Genomic DNA, 18435 nt, shown 5'->3' with positions numbered 1-18435 from the left:
ATACAATAGTGGGGTGGGGTGGGGGAGGGGGGCAGATCCTTATCTGAAGAGAAGTGTAATGGTGGTATGCTGGACCAAGTAAGTAGGTGTTCTAGAACAATAAAAGAGGGATATAAAATCCAATGAAATAGAAATGGCGGGTTGAGGGGGTGTCTAAACCTGAAGAGAAGTTTGATGGTGGTAGGATGGACCAAGTAAATGGATCTAAGATATTGAAGGAAGGATCTAAGATGTAATACAGAGATGGGGGGATCCTTTACTGAAAGGGAAGTGTGATGGTGTATGAACCAAGTACTTAGTAGTAAATTTAAGATAATAAAAGGGAGGATCTAAGATATAAGTCTACAGGGTTGGGGGGTTCTTATACTGGAGACAAGTATATGAGATGATGGTGGTGAGATAAACCATTAAATGTCAGGGGTTTCTTTCCAGACAAATCACAGTTTTCCCAACAGCTTCCTTTAAAGACTTCCATGTACAGCCAGCAGAGTGGAAAGGTGGAAAGGTAGGATTGTCTGTCTGACTGTGTGTTTGTCTGCGTGTCTTTGTCTGTCTGTTATTTCCATGTATAACCAGCAGAATGGGAAGGTGGAAATGTGTCTGTGTGTGTCTGTATGTATGTATTTTTTGTCTGTGTGTTCTGAAGCATCAGACTTATGACACTCACTGCTTTGTGTTAAACAGTACATTGCAGAATCTTTTGTTTTTCTTAGAGATAATTGGCAGTACTGTAAAACGAGAAAATATGGCACACTACTAATATTAGTGCAATTCGATCAAGCATGACCAGGACCATGCAGACAATACCTGACTGTGTATACCAGTTATCCAAGTGACATTCCTTTGATGCATTCATGGTTTTAATATGAATGAAATTCATGAAGACCCTACAATCATTTACTGAGGAACATTCATGTTTTCCTTTATTAAAAAAAAAAGTTTAAAATCGACATTGTGCCACTTCCATGTGCTTGCAACACCATGGAAAAGTGAACAAATGTTTACCTGTGTATGTGAGTTAGAATTCAATGCTATTGTGTTTGCATGCTTGAGTGACGACAAAATGAAATACAGGCACAGATCAAAGGAAAAAAATATCACATTTATATATTTTAATGACAAGCGCTAAAATTTATGCATTCCCACTTGCATTTGAACTAAAATATGTATGCGCCAAGTTTTTTTCGTTTTCCAGTATTCTTTTTTATGTAAGAAGAAAATTGCTTTGGGTATGATTTGCTTATAAATTTTCTGTGAATCTTTTTTCAGGACAATTTTTTAAACGTTTATGCTAATATTATATTTATTCAATATAATAATTTAATATAATATTTCCTTTTTTCTTTCTTTAAGGTTGTGGGTTGTAAATTAACATTTTATTTCAAATGCTTGCTTTTAACAACATCTTGATTGGTTGCATTCCTATTCAAGGCAACTTAGTACATGTACATTTTACATTATACAAATTTTGTAAGCTTAGAATTAATCAATTGCAGCATATCTTTGTAAGTAATTAGAATTAATTAATCCAGTGCCATGTCAAAATAATACTGAGAGTCAGTCTTATGTATACCTCATATCCCAAACACTCTTCCCTGCTCAATCCAAAATCAATATCTGACTCAAACTGTTTATCCTTGCACAAAATCATAATACCAACACCAGCAACCAGCTCAGAAGTCAGTTAGTTAATTCCCTTGTTAAAGTTATAATAGCTTTGACCAGAGTGAGAGAGAGTTTGCCATTAAACATATAGCTTTTCAGATCCCATTTTCAGACTGACACATTGTAGTACTATTGTCCTTATTTTGAACGATAACCAGTGTAGATGTTGATAGTATTCGTATGTTAATATTCACCAGAATTGTTACTAATCTTAGCAATGCCCTACTCAGAATTATTTAAGCTGTTAAAGTTCGTTGAATGATATTATAATCAAGGATTATTACAAATGTTCACACACTGTCAGTAGTAACTACATGATACAGATCAGCAATATAGCACCATCTAGTGAGTCATATTCCTCAGTCTAAAAGTTTTTCTCTTAATTTTTGCAGCTTTCATTGATCAAGATTTGTTTTTATCATTATTTGCTTGTATAGATTACCTTTGTTCTGACATGATATCATTATTTGCTGTATAGATTACCTTTGTTCTGACATGATATCATGCTCGATTTCAATCAAAGTAGAAATGTTTATTATAAGTGTTCAGAATCTACTTAGGACAATAACCAGTCTTGTATTAATTGTTTTAAAGTTTCTGGTTGATTGATTTTAGGAGCACAGTGAGGACATTTTGTGTTGTGCATTCACTGGACCGAATCACTTGGCCACAGGAAGTTATGATGGTGAGATAGTGATATGGAATACTAACTCGGAACACATGTCCAGACGACTTAATCAGAGGTCCAGACGCTTAATGGTCAAATCTCGACAAAAGTCCTTCATGCAGGCAAGAAAAGAGGTGAGCTTGTATAACTAATGGTTAAATCTTGACAAAAGTCCTTCATGCAGGCAAGAAAAGAGGTGAATTTATATAACTAATGGTCAAATCTCGACAAAAGTCCTTCATGCAGGCAAGAATAGAGGTGAATTTATATAACTAATGGTCAAATCTCGACAAAAGTCCTTCATGCAGGCAAGAAAAGAGGTGAGTTTGTATAACTAATGGTCAAATCTCGACAAAAGTCCTTCATGCAGGCAAGAAAAGAGATGAGTGTGTCATTTAAAGTTTGGAACAGTTAAACATAGCTCCTGTTTTTATGTTGTGTTAATATTTTGATCAAGAAGAAAATTGAGTCAGCTTCTTTTAATCATTTTAATGTTTTCAACTCATTTCTGAAGGATTTGGCAGTGTTCAAAACTCAAGGTAAACTGGCAAGCCCAGAAGCAATGGTTTTCAGAATAACATTGTATGTTAAAAAAATTGTAGGAAATTACCTTACTTCTATTAGGGTATAAGGGGACTATATTTTTATTCAGCTTCTCAAGACAAAAATATGTAGAAAATCCCTAATTTCAAAATCTTAAAAGAAAACACTTATGTTTAAAGTTATCTCAGAATGTTAAAAATCATTTCTTTATATTTGTTCCAAGTCTGCCTCTTCACAAAGGCCAGTATCTAAGACGTCACAAAAGAGCGGGAAAAGTCAGACCAGTGGAGCAGACGACACGGTAAGGAATGGCCGAGTTTTTGATTGAGAAGAAGGAAACAACGCAAACAAGTTTATATTTGAATGATGCAAGAAGCTAAAAACCCTTTTACTTTAACCATTCTTGGAGAAAAGAATGAAATAAAATTTAATGAAAATAATGTTACGAAATACAAGAAGATTAAATTATCAGTAACTTGAAAATGGTTGTAAAGGATGTACAGTGTATGTAATATGTATGCTCAGCTTTGTTTTTGAAATAATCTTCAGAATGAGTTTGGATTGGCTGTTGCTAAGCTCATTTTCCTAGAGACCAGAAAGGGAAACTCAGCGGGAGGCGGAGCTAATATGATATCTGGGGGAGGGAATGGGTGGATCCGATTCTGGAACACCGCCCACACCAGACTGATTGGCGAGTTCGTGGCCCACCAACAATGTCAGTATTTTTTCATTCAAACTTTTGTTTTAAGGTTCACCATCCCTTTAATAAGAAAGATAACTCTTACTGGATTATATGACTATATTGTATTTTCCCTGTTAAAAAAAAAAGTTAAAAGGTCATTTCTGTCATATTTTGCACCACTAGGTATGCTGAATTTTTTTGCATTTCAATTAAAATTTATATTTCATTTGAAAAGTCATCATTAAAGACAAATTATACATGATTGTACGGGGTATATGTACAATGATCCTTAAGGCAATATAAAGAGGCTACTTCTATCTTCTTCAGTTAAACTTTTTTTTCAAGATTTTTTGAAACTCCTGAAGATTGTAAATTAACTGATTAAGTATCTGTTAGATGTGAAACAACAATCATTTTTCTTCTGATTTCCTTTGAACAGCTGGAAGTGTTCTGATGGCCACAGACAAGAAGAATCGCTACATGGCGACTGGTGACGTAGATGGCCTGATTAAAGTGTGGGACATTACAGAGTACTGTGTTCAGGCTGCGGACGATATCATCACAACTTCACCACGTAAGTGTAAACAGGCAAATTAATTAACAAATATTACACCAAGATTTCTTTATCCCAGTGGACTAAGGAAATGAATCTGCATGAAGACTTCATAAGTAACAGTTATTGTATTGCTGTGCCTACTCCCATGTTTACAAAGTGACATAAGAGATAAAGAACAATCAATTGTACCGGTACTCAAGATCCAATTCTGTATGTGAATATACAGTTTTTGCTGATGAATTTGAATTGTATTCTTGATTTTATTCTATTTTAGCCCAGAAGTGTCAGTTCCAAGCTCACTCTGACATGATCAACACGTTAGAAATGTGTGAGAGAAACGAACGAGTCCTCATCATATCAGCTTCCTCAGACTGCAGTGTCGCCATGTATGACGTACTTGGAAATCTCATCGGAATATTTGGACAGGTGAGACACTCTATTGTAAAATGGTTGTTAGAAATAGATAAATTTGGACGTAGTCAGTACAGTACACTCTAATTATAACTTCAGTGTACTCTGTCGTTATGTATCTCATACTGTACAGTCACAAATGTTCGTGGGGTCAGATTTTCAAAGTTTTAAGAAAAAATATAATTATGTTTGTGGGGATTTGATTTCATGGATGAAGAATTGTTGAGTAGTTATATATGGAATTTAACATTTCGTGATGGATATAAATTTGTGGGTCTCTTCACACAGTGAAAACAATGAAAATTAAACCCCCATGAAAGTTAGTGATTTCTCAGTATGAAGGAACCTAATTATAACGTCAGTATACTCTGTCTTTATGTATCTTAAATATTGTAACTGTTTCCTGTAGGAGGATCACTGGAAGATAGAGCCGTACGACCCAGCGGAGGAGTTCATAGAGGAAGTGGAGAGTGAGGTAGGACCCGTATATACATGTAGGTCTGTCCCGAGATTGGTCCTCCTAATGTAATTATATAATACCTTTGTATTTGGATAAATGTAGTTTTATTTGATGAAACAAGTCAATTATTAAGTGAACTAATGTACATGTATTCCATTTTTACAAGAAAACTAGGAAAGATCAATCCTTTAACACAAATGCATATTACATTTTTGTATTATGGTAATATTTTCTGTCTCAAGCAACCACAAATTTCTCATATGGTGAGTTAACTTCTGTTCAGTAAACACATATATTTTTCCATTCTTTATTAATTTATGGTAGGTCTATGAAACATGTTATCTTGAAAGTAACAACGCAAGCCAGATGTTTTAGCTCACCTAGGCCAGAGTATTTGGTCAAAGTTTATACTAGATATACATAAATATTCATATTGGGGGTATTATTTGAAATTCTTTTCCCGAGGAACAGACCAGTAGTCTGATAAATATCCAATCATTTAATGTAGGGTAGATTCAAGAACTGGGAGGGGGGCTGGGATTGGGTCACGGTGGGGGAATGGGTGGGGGATTTTAAATGTTAATTTGTAATACTGTATTCAGGGTTAATTTTGCCCATGGCTATTTTCACCCTTTCACACTTGGAAATTTTTGCCCCATTTTAAATTTGCCCAGACACAGTTTTATTCATGAAATAATGCTGTCTTTTTTAATTCAGCTTGTTTTTAATTTGTCCTCACGAAGAAGGCAAATTAAGGGGTGAAAATAAAACAGGGAAAAAAATTTCCTTTTGTACAGTATTGATGTAAAGCAATGTAACATTGTATATTAACTTTTTTGTTCAATTGTGGTCAGCACTCAAGTGAAGGGCACATAAAAGTGGGATTCATGTACCAGAACATGTATTTGTTTCTTCAGGTGAGCATTGCAACCAAGTGATCTCCTGCTCACTGACTCTGTTGCAAAACTCTAAAACGCTGGCTTGCAATATCAACTTGTCTTAATGTAATTCATTTCTTGAATTACACAGAACAACTTGTTTGTTCTGTCAGTCAAGCAGTATTGTAATTTCTATATAATTAGATAGACTTGCCTCTAATCACTTTTGTATATTATCATGAAATTTCTTAGCTAGTTTTGGTTTGGGTGAATTATAACTTAATTTACTAGATAATCTAAATTTTTGAAAATATGTAGATATAATAATTCAATGGTTGTTCCTGGAAAGCAATGTTGTCTATAGATAATTTTTAAAATCATTATCCATAATTTGTAATCTTTTAGCCAGTGTTGATTTTTGGTTAGTTTTTTGTTGACTTGAATTGTGTATTCTCTCTTAGTTTCTGTGTTTAAAAGACCTGAATATAAAATATAGCCAATGAAACATAAAAAACACCTGAATATCTGTAATACATATACACTTAAATTGGCTGTTATTTTATGTTATCATTAAAATTCTCAAATTTTTACAAAGAAACTCTTCCTTTTAGACATAAACATGTAAATATCATAATAACCACAAGAGAAACTGAAATAGAATCAAAATGACATCTTGTATAAAAACAGAAAATCATTTTGGTTGGCCTGTAGAATTGGTTGATTATGCTATAGAAAGGACATTTTGATTGGCCTATACAATACAGAAATTTTTTATTGGCTAGTAGTTTGATTGGCCTGTAGAATGCAAACATTTTAATTGGCCTTTAGAAAATGTTGCAATAGGCCAAATTTGCTGTATTAAAAAAAAATAACCTAACATTGTGTATTTTTTGTTTCCCTTCAGGAGGAGATCGAGGAGAGTAAAGAACAGGAAGCTGAGGAAGAGGAGGAGGAGGAGGACTGGGAACCAGACGAGGAGGCTGTCACTGACCCAGAGCACCACCGCATCAACACGTGGAACAAAACTTTGTTAGGTAGGTCACCGACCCGGAGCACCACCGCATCAACACGTGGAACAAAACGCTGTTAGGTAGGTCACTAAGCACCACTGCATCAACATGTGGAACAAAACTCTGTTAGGTAGGTCACCAACCTGGAGCACCCTCGCATCAACACGTGGAACAAAACACTGTTAGGTAGGTCACAGAGCACCACTGCATCAACACATGGAACAAAACTCTCTTAGGTAGGTAACTGAGCACCACTGCATCAACAAGTGGAACAAAACTCTGTTAGGTAGGTCACTGAGCACCACTGCATCAACATGTGGAACAAAACTCTGTTAGGTAGGTCACCACCGCATCAACACATGGAACAAAACTCTGTTAGGTAGGTCACCGACCCGGAGCACCACCGCATCAACACGTGGAACAAAACGCTGTTAGGTAGGTCACTAAGCACCACTGCATCAACATGTGGAACAAAACTCTGTTAGGTAGGTCACCAACCTGGAGCACCCTCGCATCAACACGTGGAACAAAACACTGTTAGGTAGGTCACAGAGCACCACTGCATCAACACATGGAACAAAACTCTCTTAGGTAGGTAACTGAGCACCACTGCATCAACAAGTGGAACAAAACTCTGTTAGGTAGGTCACTGAGCACCACTGCATCAACATGTGGAACAAAACTCTGTTAGGTAGGTCACCACCGCATCAACACATGGAACAAAACTCTGTTAGGTTGGTCACCGACCCCGAGCACCACCGCATCAACACGTGGAACAATACTCTGTTAGGTAGGTCACCACTGCATCAACATGTGGAACAAAACTCTGTTAGGTAGGTCACAGAGCACCACTGCATCAACATGTGGAACAAAACTCTGTTAGGTAGGTCACCGAGTACCACCGCATCAACACGTGGAACAAAACTCTGTTAGGTAGGTAACAGAGCACCACCGCATCAACACGTGGAACAAAACTCTGTTAGGTAGGTCACCGACCCCAAGCACCACCGCATTAACACGTGGAACAAAACTCTGTTAGGTGTGTCACTGAACCCAGAACACCACCACATCAACATAGGAAATAAAACTCTATTAGGTAACTTGACATCCTGGAGCACCATCACTTCAACATATGGTTTAAAACTGTTAGGTATGTCTGACACTGACCCAGAACACTACTGCATTAACATTTGGAATAAAACTCTGTTAGGTAGGTCAAGGACTTGTCGACCAAAGACACCACCACATGAATACATGGAACAAAATTCTGTTATGTACCAGGTAGGTTTTATGGTTTTACTGATAATGAGGGAGATACATTATTTGATAAGTTTCTTTTTTTTACAGGCAAACATTACCAAGAACTTCGGGTGAAAAAACGGGAGAGAAAACAGCCGAGTACCATACCAGATCTGCCATACTTGCACTGGGAGAGGACTGGGCATGCTCCAGCGGGGCCTTACTCTGTAAGTACGTCATATCCAGTGAGAGAGAAAATGTGAAATCTAAGCAAAATAAGTATTTAAAAAATTGGTATTAGATAAGAAAAATTTTAGACTATCATTAAATTTTATAAAAAAAAAAAACATAATGAACTGTCCTTGTTAGAGTTATCTCTCCTTGCAAAGGGTCCTTGCTCCTTAATATCAAATAATTTAATTTTGTTTGTATTCTAGCCTCTGATTGGTTAATATCCAAAAAGGAACACAAATTATTTCTGTATAACCTGGTTTGGTATGGGGACACACCCCCTGACAACCAGCTGAATCATCTGTATCCATACAATCCTCTCATTTCCAGTCCTTGGGATTCATGGAAAATTCCAGATTTTATAAATGTACCCTTAACTTCAAACAATAATTTGATCTTACCGCATGTAAACAAACAACAAGGCTGCTAGGCCTATGTATCAGTTTTTACCTCCCCACACTTCCCATCACTTCTGTTACTTCCGTTACTTTGTATTATTGAGCGGCAAATTTGAACTAATAAAAAGCAACGAATTTTACACCCATAGTTATTTAATTATTTTAGAATTAAATTATGTATAACCTGGTTTGGGTCAGTTTACACTGTTTTATAATCTGCTTCGCGGATTATAAAGCGTAAACTGACCCAAACCAGGTTATCCTCGAATAATTTGGCCAAGAATTAGAGTCATTCCTAAAATAACATGCAAGTACAATATCATATGTATTTTAATTACTGCAGTGTATAAAATTAATGTCTTTTCAGTCGCTGGATACACAGGTGATACAGGACTTTGAACCTCCAAAGAAACCCAACATGTCGTACACAGAAAGTGTATCAACTACTTCTAACCTGCCAAAACTTCCTAACCTTGTGGACAGTAAGTATGTCATACACAGAAAGTGGGTCAACTACTTCTAACCGAACAAAACTTCCTAACCTTGTGGACAGTAAGTATGTCATACACAGAAAGTGGGTCAACTACTTCTAACCTGCCAAAACTTCCTAACCTTGTGGACAGTGAGTATGACATACACAGAAAGTGGGTCAACAACTTCTATCCTGCCAAAACTTCCTAACCTTGTGGACAGTAAGCACTGAAACTTTATACATCAACAAAGTGTAATATACAAAATGTGTACATAGTGTACATGAAATTGTGTACATTATTTTCACATTTTTATGCCCCGCCATGAATACAGCGGGGGCATATAGTGTTTGTCACGTAAATCATCCGTCTGTCTGTTTTCCATCCTTCTGTCCTTCCCTCTATCCTTTCATCACACTTTACACACTTTTAACAAGCATAGCAAAGTAAAAATTTGATACCCAGTATGCTTACTTCATTTCAAAACTAATTTTAATTCAATCTTTTTCAGCACTAAAACAACCTGTTCCAGAGAAGGAAATTTTCCCAAAATACATTCTGGATTTTGAAGCCAAGATGAAAGATTATCATCGACGACAATTAAGTCAAGGAAACTCCTCCAATGCTGTAAGATATTTTTTCTGACAACTTTTCTTTAATCAGTTTATTACAAACACTAAAGCCCAGTTAACAATAAAAATGAAGTCAGAATATGGGATAATACAGGAGAAAAAAATGATGTTGATTCAAACTGGGTTAGCTACAATAAAACTATATTCTTTTACATTAGATATTGTTGTGTGTATGTGTGCATTAAATATTATGGATAAATCATATATAATTATAATTTATCTGGAATTTCTTAACACATTATGGACCTGCTGTGAGTTGTGTATTTTTCTGTTTGAAGTCTGCCATTTTCCTGCCAGACTAGTACTTGTTGTGCTCATGAGCAGACCCATTTTCTTTTGTAGCCTGGAATTATGGGATTGAAAGGAAAACTTGGAGCTGGGATGGCTAAATCAAGTCTACAGAGTATCGGGCTCCAGCTTGGTAAACAGATGTTAAATACGTCCACCCCCAAACCAGCCAAGTCCGTCAAGAGTATGAAGGTCAAATCCATATCACGGAGGACATCTGTGGTGTCAACAGAAGCCTCTCAGGCTTACTGATAATCCACATACATCCAACTGATAATCCAGATAAATCCAACTGATACCAACTGATAATCCATATTTATACATGTATTCCAGTTCAAGCTAACTTATATAAGTTGATAGATTACTGATGTTCCAGATAAGTCCAGCTGATATAAGTTGATATATTACTGATATTCTGGATATATCCAAATGATAGGTGATATCTGTTAAAATATTATTGATAATGGTGATTTTACAGTGTATAACAGTTGTTGTCAGTAATAATGGATATCCAAGGAGACCTTCCATGTGTAAATTTTCATTGTTGTATGAGATGAGAATGTTATGTAATGTAGATATTAATCTTACCTGAAGAGACTTAAAGGTAATATGAAAATTTATTAATAAAAACAGATATAAGGTTTTTGATAACACTCACATCCCCTTCCAAGATAAAAGATGTGTTGTTTTAAATACATGAACATTTCTTCAAACAAATATATAAAAAAAATTCCATTGACATTGATATTATGTATTTGTGAGTTCATAAACACTGACTGGCTTTCAGTGTACCTTCAGAATTGCATGACCTTTGTGTTTTCTTGCATTTAAAGTGATCATGTGTTTTATTATTAATGCTGTATTGCACTCTGATAGTGTTTGGGGAATTCTTGTTTTAGAATCATATGCGATATTTGAACACTTTTGATGCAATATTTGTACATAAGTAGGCCTCTAACTTTTTACAATACTGTTTGTTATGAAATGTTTTAATGACATGTTTTCTCAAATAAACTTCAATCTAAACATATTAAGAACAGCTTGTTTTGTGTTTAGTTATATTTTAAATTACCCTTTTTAGAGCTAATTTGTAATGTCCAACTAAAATAAAAAAAAAGTAAATATATTGCCTACCTGAGTACAAAGAAATAATAAACAGGAAGTTTTGACTACCTTTATGAATCTACACCTTGGGATGACACACCAGAGTGATTGTGTTTACGATACAGTTTCCAGTTTTATTCTATATTTAAACCATTTTTGTAAAATTGGTATATCATCTGTAAAGCTAAAATATGACTAAATACTAGTACTAATAATTACTAAATACTAGTACTAATACATGTACACTAAATACTAGTACTAATACACTCTTTAATGTTTTGATTAAATATTTCATGACCATAGGAACTGGGGGATGGGGAGGGGCCCCAATCGTTTTGCTGATATAAATAGTATACATTGACAATAAAGCTACTTTATAGATGTGCCCCTCAGTATGGTACATGTAATTACATCTGATGACTGTTTTGCTTGTCAAGGAAATTTTACTTGGTAGTGCCAACCTAAACTGAAAATGACCCCCCCCCCCCTTTCCCAACTGAAATTGCTTCCTATGGGCCTGATCTGAATCAACAGATATACAGATAGATTTTTTGTTTTTAATTTCAGTTTTGATCACAATTAAGATTTGTCACTGGCAAATTTTTCTCAGGATAAGAAACAAGTTCAAATCCTGAATATAGTCTCATCCCAATAATGTCAAGGCTTCTGATTGGTTAGTATATAGGTCTGTCCACATCATTATTATCAAGGCTTCTGAATGGTTAAAGTATTGGTCCCTTCCCAATAATGTTTATCAAGGCTTCTGACTGGTGAGGATATAGGTCTGTCCGCATTAATATTATCTAATTGGTTAGGGTATAGGTCCCATCCCAGTAATGTTTATCAAGGTATGTGATTGGTTAGGATATACATGTAGTCCTATCTAAAAAATGTTCATCAAAGTCTCTGATTGGTCAAGGTATAGCCCTTTTCACATCGTTATTATCAAGGCTTTTGGTTGGTTAGTCCATGCAATGATGAGGTAAGTAACAAGAACATTGAACAATAAGTGTGTGGCAGAGAATTGATTGTTGGGTTACTGTGAAATATATAGAATTCAGTGATAGAGTGAGTTTATTGAAAACTTACTGGAGATATTTGGAATAAAAAAGGATAGCAAAAACATGTTTAAATAAACATTTATTTCTGTCATATTTTATTGGCTACATATAATTTTTCTGGTGTATGCGCCGCCAAGGCACATTCCCGACTCTTTGTCCAGTACTGCCTCAGTGTATTAGAGTCAACATAATGTGAGGTCATGACCTCGTTCCTATAAGAACAAGGAGTAAATTCAGTGCGCATGTTTGCAAATCCTTTCAAGGTCACTGGTCTCACGTTTAAGGCTTTTGCTGCCATCCCTATGAATACGTCTTCCAAATGAAAGAATGGAATATTTCTGCTAACGTTTAACAAACCAATTAAGAATTCTGAGTTTAGGATGTAAGCTGTCCCCGAACAAACTGGCGGGAAATTTTCATGAGGGTAACTTTTGAAGGAGACATACCACTTAGAAGATTTTTCTCGGTGCGGACTCTGTTCTTCCCAGCAGAAACCTCCGTAAAATTTCCCCATTGGTACGGCCCGCAGGAGGATAGGAATAAGTTCCAAGTTTATGTACATATCACCATCTGCTTTCATCACAAATTTCGCGCCAGAACAAAAGTCATGAGACCACCTGAAGCCCGACATCGTCTTATAGGTCAGGTTACCGTAACTTTCTTTAAAATCAAGCTGGACGATGTCTGAATGTTTCACATTTTCAGATTTTATTCCTTCCATCACTTTTGCGTCCTCTGTGAGTCCAAGAATAAAAACGCATGCTATATGGTGCTTTTTCGTGCAGAGGGCGCCCCATGTTTCACGGATGCTTTGTCGTTGTTGGAACTTGTTCGGACCGGTCAGAATCAGGACAAGTATGTCCACTTCCGCGTATCCCTCACAAATGTGGTTGTTAATCAGGTAAGTAAAGTCGTTCTTAAAGCAAGCGTTACAGCTGTCTGGTCTGGCAGTCGGCGGTTTTACATCAAGTGAATTCTTTAGAATGGCTAACTTGGCAATTTCTTTCATTTCCGCATTCTGTGTACGGCGTAGTTCTAGTATTTTGCCGCCTATCCTGGGCAGAAGGGACTTATGGCGATTCAGTACCCAGACATGAGAACAATAAAGCACGAAGATGGATACACATAAAAGAATGAAAAGCAAACTCTTTTTGGATACCATGATAACTTTTTTCTAAAAATAGATCACTGTTTGTCTTTGACATATCTGTGAAAGGCGTTCGATAAACAACACTCGTAAATCGAAGTCACGGGTTCCTAAAAATAGATCAAAATCTATTACTATTTGTATCTCTCTCTTGTGTTGCAATTACAGTGCCAGCTACCAAGAGCATGTCCAAATACATGTAAATCCACATACCTATGTTGGTCGATATCCGTTCAGAAACTGAGGTCACCGAAGAGTTCTTTCTAAAAAGGATTCCACTGAATAGTCAATGAAAATTTCATTGGTAAAACACGATCTGAATTTTAGGTGAAATCATCTGCCTTCCCCTGTAGAAGATGAAATATAAATTACAACTTCAAAATATTAACCTGTAAATTCTTTAAAGTGTGAAAGGAGATATTTAAGGTATTTTTGTGCTTTGGGCCATGAAGAGGGATCAGTAAAAGAAGGTTCCAGAACACGCGTTGCCCCCCCCCCCCCACTCCCCGTAATAGAGAAGAGAAGTGGTGTGAGTATAGATCACTGTTCGTTATCTTCATCATTTTCATTATATAATGGCGTGAATTGTGGAATTGGTGTGAGTTGTCAACAGGTAAGTTCTGGAGTGGTGTGAGTTATAAATAGTGCTGTGAGTTGTGACACTGAATGAATTGTGAAGTGGTGTGAGTTGTGGTATATACCGTAGTTAGCTGCAGAACTGTAGCTCTCTGCTTGAGAAAATTCGGACAGACAAAGCAGAGAGCTATGTACAGATCCAAGCGTTGTAAAAACCTTCGATTTACGCCGCCGGTTTTTTGTCGCTCGATTCGGCTATTATTTCTTGTAGTTAATGCTTTCCCCTGCTTTAAAAGTGTATCCAATAATTATCCATATATTTAACTCCTATTCCTGACACTTTATTTACCTTTCAACAGTTCCAGACGGCCGATCAGTTTAAAAAATGCATTCCGACGTCGACGTTGGTGTCCCCCTGAAACAACACGCCCGAGTTTTATTTATCTCATTTCTTTTTTTACATACATGTTGTATTCTTATAGACAATATACATAATATTTAAACCTCCTGAAATTTTTATTTACGTTTTCTTGACAAGTATATGTTCTTTGAATTACTTCTTTTCGCACAACCCCCAATAACATGGACGTCGGAATGGGAATTTTTTAAACCGACATTTCAAAAACCATAAAGGGCTGTTTGAGACCGTTGAAAGGTAAATAAAGTGTCAGGAATAGGAGTTAAATATATGGATAATTATTGGATACCACTTTTAAAGCAGGGAAAGGCATTAATTACAAGAAATAATACCCGAATCGAGCGACAAAAAAGCGGCGGCGTAAATCGAAGGTTTTTACAACGCTTGGATCTGTAGCTCTCTGCTTTGTCTGTCCGAATTTTCTCAAGCAGAGAGCTACAGTTCTGCAGCTAAATTGCAAAGTGATGTGAATTGTGGCTTTTAGTGTGAATTGTGAAGTGGTGTGAGTTGTGGCATAGTGTGAAGTGGTGTGAGTTGTGGCATAGTGTGAATTGTGAAGTTGTGTTGCCTTGACTCTATACATCCCTAAAGGTGACCCTCCTTAAGTTTTCTGGATTTTGTGTCTTTAGAGATAATATGCCGTCAAAAGTATAGTCCAAAAAGTATAGTCCAAAAAGTATAGTCCAAAAAGTATAGTCCAAAAAGTATAGTCCAAAAAGTTTGAAGTTGTGTTTATTCGCAATGTAAACTTTTTGCCTATGTATTTCTTTTGCAATTATGTTCAATTTATGAAATAGGAGCAACTGGCCATTTTTTAAGCAAACGCTTGGTTTTCAGCAGCAATTAATTCTATTTAACTGATTTAGATATATCCAATTTTTTATTCTTGAAGAATATTGTTTAAATTGAAAGGTACTCCTACATGTTAAGAAGTAATCTTTGCAGCAGAGTGTAACTTTGTAACGAATTGCTTTACGTAATATGCTTGTTAGGCGGGGAATTGGGATGATATTTTTTAGCTTTGCCTTTTTAAAAGCCAAGGCTTAGTTTTTCCACATCAGAAATTTCTGTTTTCAGCAGCAATTCAAACAAAGCCAAACAACATATCATTCAATGTCCTTCATTTAAAAATATAGCCTATTCCATTTTGAACTGATCAAACAAATGCAAAAAATGAAGCAAGTTATATAAAAAAACAAAGCACTTAGGCAACAGCGTGTTATGGAGAAATTCTCATCTTTAAGTTGCCGGCCAATGGAACGCTAAGAAAAAATCCCTTTATATGTTTTTTGTTTATTACAAAATTAATATTTATATCATTTCACACATAAAATAAATTATTCTTTTGATGAAACTGGTCTTTTTTAAATTAAAATTTTGAATTGAAATGCCTTCACACCTGATCAAGGGGGTATTCAAGCTACCTTAAAGCCATTGCACTCCTGTTTTCTTTTAGAAAGTATGATATAAAAGTATACTTTTTTTCAATTACCTAAAACTATTAATGATTGAAATGAAAGCCGTCACCTATGATCAGAGCTTTAAGACACACCACACATGGAATAATGAATTGTGAACTATCGCATCGTGTTTTTAAATTCATATTTTCACGATAAAGGGTCATATCTTCAAGACAGATAATATCTTTTCAAACATGCGCAAGAAGCAATTTATGATATACAGGAATATAAACTCTTATTTGCCTTTTAATTTCACCCAGATTTGTTAGATAAGGTTGAAATACCAGTTTTACATTATGCAAATAAAATATAGGGTGTTGAAAACTTCGCTGAAAATTTAGGTATTATTGAAGATATGAAATTATGTTTTATCCAAGAAGTAGTTCACCCACTTACGTGGTTGATGGTGAAAGTTGGGCGATATTAAATAAACGAAAGTCTCTATAAAAAATAATCTCATCCGTGGCAAAATCTAGAAAGTGAAACTAGAACAGTTATGAAAACTTATTTCTTCAGAATTTAAAAAAAAAAATGACATGGGGGATTTCCCCATTTCATATATTGCTCCTGTAACATTTTCACAGCTCTGTTTTTTATCAAATACATGTCTAAAGAATGATTAAAATTCTTACAATGTTAAACTGTCTGTTTAAACAGAAACTCAAAAATTATACGACACACATTTTCTTAAACGTAGTATTCTGATATGACTAAGTCATCCAGAGGCATAAATACATGTATATAGAAATTTCAAAATAGGCAATTAGGACCCATGGATACTGATGTCCCCTCCCCCAAGACTGATCTTACGTCACCACTAAAGGGGGAACCCCATCATCCTAAACATTATATAGTACAGCTCTATGCATAAAAATACACGGATAATTAACTGAATCATCAGCCAGCTGTCCATTCACAGGAGTCTCCTATTTTATCAGTAAACATGTATTTCAGTCAAAATAAGCAAAATCCTAGCTAGAACACACTATGTGCGCTATTTCGTAAAAAAAGGGATGATATTTATACCATGAGCTTTATCAAGAGAAAAGAAAAAACAAACAAATGCATTACCTGACGTTAGTCATCTTGAATTCAAAATCACGCCTTTAGTGGAACGTTTAATTCATTCATTTTTTTTTTTATTACTCAGTGACTTGATATTGGATATCCTTCACATCCCAGTTTATCGCAACAGATTGCATAGACTATTTTGTATACATTGTGGCTTGTTAATTGGGATATCCATTTTCTTTTTTATTGTATCATAAAAAAAACTACGAGCGAGCTTCTTTATTCGTTCCCTTTTTTGTATAAGATTAATCAATAGATACATACAATCTCGCGCGTCGACAGATGTCCAGTTATTTATAGATTAGATCCTCCCTCCCCCTCCTCATTCAGAATAAAAGTTTTGCTAGCATGTATCTTATCTTTACCCCGGAATATATTATTTGGTGTTAAAAAAATCATTTTCAATGTATACATGTATTTAAATTTTGTTTACTTAAAAAGCCACAGAGCAAAAATAGATATCTGTTTTCATAAATGAGACGAAAATTATTACCAAAGTTTATAATATACTGATTCCACATAATATTGATTAAATTTTCTGTCTTATTAGAAATAAAGTTTTATAAGCTATTTGATATAAATTAATTCCAAATGGTCCTCAAAATACGTAGTATACTAGTAAATAGTTCTACTATTTGCATAAAAAGCTGTATCTTATGAAAATTTTTGTTGTACAAATTCATATAATTGTGATAATACAAACATGTATTAAGACACCCCTCCCCCCTCCCCTGCAAAAAAAAAAAAAAAAAAAAAAAAAAAAAAAAAGTGATATAGAGTAAAGAAAATTAGCAATGTTACCTTCTCGGTCCACTCCTGTTTTATGTGCATTTTAAGTACGATATTTCAAAATATCAAAACAGGAAAAAAAAACCCACAGGTATATCAAGATCCTGGTCAAACTTCAATCAAAGTTATGACACACATTAACTACACATCTGATGTTATTGATGTGTGAAACACGGCTTAAAAAATATAATAATTAATGTAGGAGAAATCTAGTGAACGCAGGAACGAAATTGGATGATAGATACGCTCGACTAAACATCGCTTTATAAGACGAGGCCCATAAACAGGACCTGGTACGAAATATATATTAATTCTATTAAAATAAAATCTCAGGGAGCAATGTGGAGAATCAGTCTTAAGAAATGTTCTTAGCATCACTTAAAATTCGTTTTATCCATTTAATTCATTAATAACTAGAATATAGCAATGGGGAAAAATACGAAAATTCAGAGAGTTATGTTCGAGTGACAAATGAATTTGTAAAAAAAAAAAAAAAAAAAAAAAAAAAAAAAAAAAAAAAAAAAAAAAAAAAAAAAAGCACATGCACATTTCTTTTTATTTATTTTCCCACACTTTTTTTTAATCAAACTGCTCCCGTTATATTTTTCAACCCCCTCCCCCGGCCCATTTTAGACTCCATGAAAATCTTAATTATCGTTAGCATTATCTACTGATCTAC

General features: G+C 35.1%; 2 protein-coding genes across 2 annotated transcripts in view; one reads left to right on the top strand and one right to left on the bottom strand.

Moving 5' to 3' along the window:
* LOC133199063 (WD repeat-containing protein 49-like) overlaps positions 1-11150 on the top strand; it is a 30283-nt gene extending 19133 nt beyond the window's left edge. Inside the window, exons 17-28 of the mRNA XM_061334946.1 lie at positions 433-505; positions 2281-2466; positions 3099-3176; positions 3425-3590; positions 3997-4131; positions 4388-4539; positions 4934-4999; positions 6767-6896; positions 8220-8338; positions 9108-9222; positions 9722-9837; positions 10185-11150. Of these exons, the coding sequence (XP_061190930.1) occupies positions 433-505; positions 2281-2466; positions 3099-3176; positions 3425-3590; positions 3997-4131; positions 4388-4539; positions 4934-4999; positions 6767-6896; positions 8220-8338; positions 9108-9222; positions 9722-9837; positions 10185-10382 (1534 nt within the window). The 3' untranslated portion in view covers positions 10383-11150. The remainder of the gene's footprint in view (positions 1-432; positions 506-2280; positions 2467-3098; positions 3177-3424; positions 3591-3996; positions 4132-4387; positions 4540-4933; positions 5000-6766; positions 6897-8219; positions 8339-9107; positions 9223-9721; positions 9838-10184) is intronic.
* Positions 11151-12357: 1207 nt separating this feature from the next.
* On the bottom strand, positions 12358-17858 carry LOC133198826 (beta-1,3-galactosyltransferase 5-like). Its single transcript, XM_061334794.1, has 3 exons — positions 17769-17858; positions 13656-13789; positions 12358-13552 (listed from the first exon to the last, which is right to left on the bottom strand). Exon 3 carries the CDS (start codon positions 13455-13457, stop codon positions 12384-12386), a length of 1074 nt encoding a protein of 357 aa, XP_061190778.1. The 5' UTR covers positions 13458-13552; positions 13656-13789; positions 17769-17858; the 3' UTR covers positions 12358-12383.
* Between the last annotated feature and the right edge of the window lie 577 nt (positions 17859-18435).

This window comes from Saccostrea echinata, unplaced genomic scaffold (genome assembly GCF_033153115.1).
Source record: "Saccostrea echinata isolate AGI-Se365-2 ecotype Australia unplaced genomic scaffold, CSIRO_AGI_Sech_v1 ptg000033l, whole genome shotgun sequence".
NCBI lineage: Eukaryota > Metazoa > Mollusca > Bivalvia > Ostreida > Ostreidae > Saccostrea > Saccostrea echinata.
The sequence above is the reverse complement of the archived record's forward strand: the minus strand, read 5'-3'. Positions and strand labels throughout refer to the sequence as shown.